This window comes from Macrobrachium nipponense, chromosome 26, assembly GCF_015104395.2.
Source record: "Macrobrachium nipponense isolate FS-2020 chromosome 26, ASM1510439v2, whole genome shotgun sequence".
NCBI lineage: Eukaryota > Metazoa > Arthropoda > Malacostraca > Decapoda > Palaemonidae > Macrobrachium > Macrobrachium nipponense.
In genome coordinates this window covers 21,124,531-21,132,030 of record NC_087215.1, presented here as the reverse complement: position 1 = coordinate 21,132,030, position 7,500 = coordinate 21,124,531, and the positions used below count along the sequence as shown (strand labels likewise).

The 7,500-nt window shown below is 36.5% G+C and overlaps 1 protein-coding gene across 1 annotated transcript in view; it reads right to left on the bottom strand.

Moving 5' to 3' along the window:
- LOC135200050 (angiopoietin-4-like) overlaps positions 1 to 7,454 on the bottom strand; it is a 332,550-nt gene extending 325,096 nt beyond the window's left edge. Inside the window, exon 1 of the mRNA XM_064228294.1 lies at positions 6,279 to 7,454. Within this exon, the coding sequence (XP_064084364.1) occupies positions 6,279 to 7,070 (792 nt within the window). The 5' untranslated portion in view covers positions 7,071 to 7,454. The remainder of the gene's footprint in view (positions 1 to 6,278) is intronic.
- Positions 7,455 to 7,500: the final 46 nt, after the last annotated feature.

Genomic DNA, 7,500 nt, shown 5'->3' with positions numbered 1-7,500 from the left:
GGATTACAGCAAAGGTTACCAGGAAATGTCAGGGCTAAAGCCACTGTGTAATGACCCTTCGTTCGCTTAATTTCGCTCAGCATTTATTTGATAACGACCAAGGTGCAGAGCAATAGGGGAAGACACGCACGGAGATAATAATAATAATAATAATAATAATAATAATAATAATAATAAATAATAATAATAAATAATAATAATAATAATAATCATAATATAATAATAATAACCCAATAAGCAATAATAACTAATAATAATAATAATAATAATCAATATAATAATAATAATAATATTTTGAAGAAGACCCTCTTTTAAAAAACAAATTCTGTTGAATAAAATGGCCTGGACCTCAGGAACGCCTTTCCATACACCAGAATTCTAATAATACCAGTATACTGATAATACCAGTTTTTGACTAATAAATCCTGTTCTAAATAAAATACCACTTTCAGCATTATTCCCAATATGAATATTGGCCAATTATGAAGAAGTATCGCTGAGCCAGAAAAGCAAGTAATAAGTAAAATATTTGAATAGTTAATATATAAGATTAATTCGCTGAATTCTGCCATTTCAGTCAACAGAATAATAATAATAATAATAATAATAATAATAATAATAATTACATCCGTAACGAGAAGAATATGAAAAAAAGAATAGACAAGACGCTCCACAAATTAAATGCCGTTGAAACAGCAATAGTTTTTAACAACACTGCCCTATACGAGGGACTCGTTCGAAATAATAATAATAAATAGAAGAAGAAGAAGAAGAAGAAGAAGAAGAAGAATTTACAGATAGAATAAATAAGTGTTAAAGAGAAAAGGGGCAAAGAGAGGGGTGGAAACAAAGGGAGACTGGAGTGAAGAATTAGGAGAAAAAGATGGTACAGGAAGAAGACGAGCTCAGAGAGAGAGAGAGAGAGAGAGAGAGAGAGAGAGAGAGAGAGAGAAGAGAGACTATATGAATCCGTCCTTCATAACCTAAACCCTCAACTCTGGCATTAGAACTGCACTGCAACTTAGAAATATCACGCCACACTATCCAGGAAACTTATCCTGGAAACTTTCCAGCGACATTGCAACTGGAACGGAGGTTATATGGAAAACCAAACTGGCATCGAGAAGTCATGAGAACAGCGCTCGGCTCCACCGAAAGGGATGAACTACCGAGCTGGTGGTGTTCACCCTCGATGGCTTTCATAAATTATCTCCAGTTCCGTTTGCAGAAGAGAAGTTGCTTAGGGTAGTCAAACTACTCTCTCTCTCTCTCTCTCTCTCTCTCTCTCTCTCTCTCTCTATATATATATATATATATATATATATATATATATATATATATATATGTATATATATATATATATATATATAATATATATCTTACACAAATTACACACACACACAAATATATTTATTTATTTATCTATCTATCTATCTATCTATATATACAGAGAGAGAGAGAGAGGAGAGAGAGAGAGAGAGAGAGAGAGAGAGAGAGAGAATATTACGTACATAAGCTGTTAGCCAGACATAACTATACCACAGAATATAGCATAAAAACTGATTATTTATATAAATATAGATACATATAAACAGACAGATGAACATGAAAAGCTGAGAGAGAGAGAGAGAGAGAGAGAGAGAGAGAGAGAGAGAGAGAGAGAGAGAGAGAGAACAAGACCGTAATTAGTCAGATGATCCTTTAATCCGGCGAAGTCTAAAATTCATCATAAATTCTAATTACCCCTGGTTACTCCCTGTCGAGGAGAAGAAAAGGGAAAACGAGGAGTGAAAAGAAAAGAGAAAAGAAAAGAAGATTAAGAAAACGAGATGAAAATGAGCATGGGGAACAAAAAGAGGCGCCCCGATTCTAAATGAGCTATTTTCTGAAAAGCCGAATGCGGTAATTAGTTAATTCTAGAAATGCAGATGACATGTCATTTGTCCGAATAAGATAGTTCGGGTGCGCTCGCGAGAACATTTGCCGCCAGGAACTAACGCAGTCTATTTTCTTCTTTTGTTTTTATTTATTGTCTATTTTTTTCATTTTTCTCATTTTATTTCGGTAGCTTTTTTTTTTAACGCACTCCATAAACTATTTACGAGCAGTGCTTTCAAGATGAGCAGTAAATTGAACTTTCTTCGTGATTCTATAGAATTTAACAAAACAGATTCTATATGATTTAACAAGCTTGATTCTATACGATTTAACAAAATAGATTCTATAGTTTAACAAAGTTGATTCTATACGATTTAACAAAATAGATTCTATAGTTTAACAAACTTAATTCTATACGATTTAACAAACATGATTCTATACAATTTAACAAACTGTATTCTATACAATTTGACAAAATTGATTCATTACGATTAGACCAAATTGATTCTACACATTTAACAACTTGAATCTATACAATTTAACAAAATTGATTGTATACAATTTAACAACTTGATTCTATACAATTTAACAAAATTGATTCTTTAGAATTAAACAAAATAGATTCTAGACGATTTAACAAACTTAATTCTATACGATTTAACAAATTGGATTCTATACAATTTAACAAACTTGATTCTATGCAATTAAAAAAATGTTTCTATACAACTTAACAAAATAGATTTTATACAATTTAGCACACTTGATTCTATACAAATGAGGTAAATTTCGATTTTTTTAAAACAAATTTCGCCCCGATTTGCCAACTACCATATTTGAGACAAACTGTATATTCTGACGATTTCTATACCGTCGAGTTTTTAATGCCATTCCTGAAATGAAATGGCAAATACTCTCAACAGTCTAACAGAGGTTTTTATTTCTTATTAGTGAGAGGTATAAATGTCAAAGAATGCCTTAAAATCTCAGCATATTGTTTCACTTATACTTGTGACGTTGGAAGGAATGTTTAAAACTAGCGAGTAAATCATGCGTAGATGAACCAAATGATATATTTTTTCAACTGTAAAAATGGAAGTATCCTCAGTAGTCATTCATGTGTTTACAGCGCGCACACGCGCACGCAGACATATGTATGTGTATGTATATATTTGTGTCGATGAGTTGATGTGTGCAAGTCAACTAAGATGAAACTTAAGCAAACTATACAGCTATAGCATTTAATCCCAGCTGAGTCACGGGCAATATAAACAGTATGAACAAGGCGTGATCTGACCTTCAGCTTACTAGGGGGCGCGTGTTAAAATCTACAATTAAATAAGAACGTTGCTTCACCAACGAAAATTAAGATAAATACGGTACATTTCATTAGAAATAATTTTTCTGTTCTGTTCAACATGCATATTTATGTTTTACAATTACATTCTAATAAACAAATCATAAATATCCTATCCCAAAATTCCTGTATCTTTCACCCACCCCCCAACAACAACAAAGTAGTTTGTAGGCTTACTCCCCGAGTATGCCAAAAAGAAAGAAAAATTACGGGTCTGGAAGATTAGGAAAACAAACAAAACACAGATTAATGCTCAAATACCGAAAAACCGGATCATTCACTAAGCTTCTAAAGAGCAGTGTCTGATATATGTAGTACTAATAAAATAGATGAAACTTTAAAAAAACCAAAGGAAAGGTGAAGCTATCCAGAACGGCCACAAATAGGGTTTATTAAATGGGAAATATAATCTTTTAAACACAACAGAAATGATGAAGCTCTGAAGAGGAGACATAAACGATGTTCAATAAATGAGATATATTTTCTTGTAAACACGACAGAAATTGTTCCTTAAGAGTATTGTCTGACGCAGTACTTATTTAATGAGATTAGCCTCCTGGAAAATAAAAGATAAGGAGGTGTTCGACGAAAGTACATAAAATAGAAATGGTAAAATTAAGAAGGGATAGCAAAAATGAAGGCCTAAATGAAGCTCCTGAAAATAGTGAAAAAAATGGTGTTTGAAAATGGCGAATCTATTGCTGTCAGTGCTTTTAAAGTTACAAATAAAGATGGAAGGACACTTTTCGACACAATGATGATCAGGTTGTTCACAGTAGTGTCCCTAGAAAGTTGCTAGAAAGTGGGAAAACAGGACAGAAATCATTCGAGGTAATAAACCACGCCATTATTATTGAAGAAAAGTTTCAGAACTATTATCAGAGATACAGAACTGTTGCAAAGGTTATGGCTCAAAACGTTTCTGAACTACTAGCACACTTATTGGCCAAACGTTTCTGAACTGCTGTCACTGTTATTGATAACAAAAATCCAAACTACTGAACTACTGCTGCAGTTTTTGAACACGTCTCTGCAGAACCTCACAAGATACGAGATGCATGCTACAAGTACGGTAAGATAGTCAGCCCCTTATAGAGGTGGAGCAGCTGTGCAAATGAAATTTGAAAGCAGTTACCTCTCGATTAGAGTTACTTAAGGAAAATAGTTATACAGATCCCGTCTTATTCAAACATTTATTTCCCTACTTGCATAAGAGAGTCCTTCCATAATCTCAAAGCTAACCTTATTCTTGAAAGACAATAGATATATCAACAGAGCATTTAACACTGATGTATAAATTGAGTTTATGACATCAGCACTTTTTTTGTGTAATGTTTATTCTAGTCTTTTGATGAGTTTAACACACCAAATACTAAAAGCGCAAAATGGGAAAAATATGCCTGAAAATGTACAGAATAATCACATATATAAACAAACGTACTCAAAAATGTAAATACACACACATGTATATAGTATATATATATATATATATATATATATATATATATACTATACTATATATATATATATATATATACACACTCAGAGACGTTGGTGAACTGAGGTGGATAAGGAGCAATCAGACTTACTATAAGGGCATGACTTAAGGGCAAACCACGAGCAACAGTGTTCGATGGAACCATAATGCGTATGGACGTGTGTATATACATATACTACTACATATATATATATATATATATATATATATATATAATGTAAAGGTATGTATGTATGCGTGTGTGCGCGCGTTTGCGCGTTCTGATATGCTCTTCTTTTAAATCTAGGACTATGTATGCACGCACAGGATATCTGTAAACTGATTATCAGTGCTTGCAAGAAAAATCTTTTCGTAGTTTACAATAGGTATCGAATAACACGATACAAAAGAAACCTCTGTATTGGTGGCCTTTACTGATAAGAAATCAATTATTATTATCATTATTATTATTATTATTATTATTATTATTATTTATTATTATTATTATTATTATAGTCCTTGTTATTGTTGTTGCTGAAAACGTTTTCTATTAGATGAAAGGACTCAGTCATCAGATTTGTACACATATATATTATCAACAACTTTTTTGGATATCATTAAAATCAATCAATACAAATAATCAAATATCCTTACAACAATTCTTTTGCAGATTGATGAACATAAATACCGAATAAAACTCCCACTGTTGGCTTACTACAGGCAAAATATCAACAATGACACAACTATCTGAAAATCGTGATATTACAATAGGTCTTTGTTTGGTTACAAAAAACGCGAAATTGTACATTGTAGCTTTTGATGCATTAATGTTATTTATATTTGAGCGCGTTCACATGCAATACGCAGTCATACAAACGTGTGTTTCAATGTTTGCACGTACGTATGTATGTATGTATGTATGTATTATATATATATATATATATATATATATATATATATATATATCATGTACTGTTGATGTATATATTAATACATACACACACACACACATATATATATAAATATAATATATATATATATATATATATATATATTATATATATATATGTTATTTACGTTTGGGCGCGTTCATATGCAATACGTAGCCATAAAAAATTGCGTTTCAATGTATGTATGTATGTATATATAATGAATATATATATATATATATATATATATATATATATATATATATATATATTATGTTATTATTTATGTTTGGGCGCGTTCATATGCAATACGTAGCCATATAAACGTGCGTTTCAATGTTTGTACGTACGTACGTCGTACGTACGTACGTATGTATGTATGTATGTATGTATATATATATATATATATATATATATATATATATATATATATATATATATAAAAAGTACCTCAGGAAAGTCACACACAATGATGCATTATCATACACTCGATGGATCACATGTATACAAAGTACCTGAGCATGCACATTTGTATTTATGTACGGAATAAGAAGAAGAAGAAGAAGAAGAAGAAGAAGAAGAAGAAGAAGAAGAAGAAGTGGGTGGGCATGGGGCATTGTGGTAGGGACGAACGACTGACCTTGATGGGTTGCTGGAGTCCTCTTGGCTGAATCATGTAGCTTCCGCTTGTCCAATTGCCTCGTTGCATGACCTCGGTACAGTCCACGGGTAGGGGGGGATCCGTTGCCCCGGGGGGATCAACAACCAAGTCCGGGATGAGGTTGTCTGTCACAATAGCTTCGGGAAGGGTGGTCTCCTGGGACACCTGCGTCTCCTGGGATTCTCCCCCAGGGGAGGAGGAGGAGGAGGAGGAGGAGGAGGAAGTCGCCCCTGATTCGAGGGAGACGTTGCGTGGGGTCTCGCCTCCTTCCTTTCCACCCTCGGAGTGGCGCCCTTCGGACGATTTGTTCTTCTTCTTCTTATTCTTCTCCTCCGAAGAGGAGGAAGAGGAGGAGGACTTGCCCGACTGCCCTGCGGAGGAAGTGGAGTTGTTGTTGTTGTTGTGGTGGTTGCGGTTGTGGTTGTGATGGTTGTTTTTGTGCGTGCCGTTGTGCGTGTGGTTGTGGTTGTGGACGCGCGTCACGTTGATGCCGTTGACGCTCATGGCGTGCAGGATGCGCTGGTGGTCGCGCTGCAGCGACTTGAGGCCGTCCTTGACCTTCCGGTGGTGGGTGCCGCCGCGAAGGGCCTTGGACATCTTCCTCACCTTCTTCTTGATGTGGAGGTTGTGTTCGCCCATGTCCCTCACGGCGGCGCTGATTTGGGCCACGGCTTGGGCCAGGCGGCTGTGCTCGTCTCTGGCCTCCTGCATGGAGGCCGCCACTTCCCGCATCTGTCCCAGGAGACGCCCCACCTCCTCCAGCACCAGCATCTCCTCTCCTGCAGAAGAGGATAAAGACGAGGAGGACAGGGGCGAGTGGGGGGACCCCACCGCCAGGCCGCCCTTAGGCGTCGCAGCACAGCAGCAGCAGCGGCGGCGGCGGTTGTGGTAACGTTGACAGAGGAGCTGGTGAGGGAAGGCTCTGCTGGGGTTGTTAAACTTTCATCTCGTTTCTCAGGGGTCGCGGGGCTGAGCGAGAGGTTCGCTGAGGGCGTCGGCGGCGGCGTCGTGGTCGTGGTCGTAGGCGTCTGGGCCGTGGGGCCGACGGTCAGCCCCAGGAGCGACGGTAACAACGACGTCAGGAGGAAGACGACGAGGGAGAGAGTGGCTTGCATCCTGCCTCTGTCCCCGACACCCGTAAACTGAAGCAAGAGCTTCCCTCGAGCTCCCTCCCCCGAAACGCTCTCTCTCTCTCTCTCTC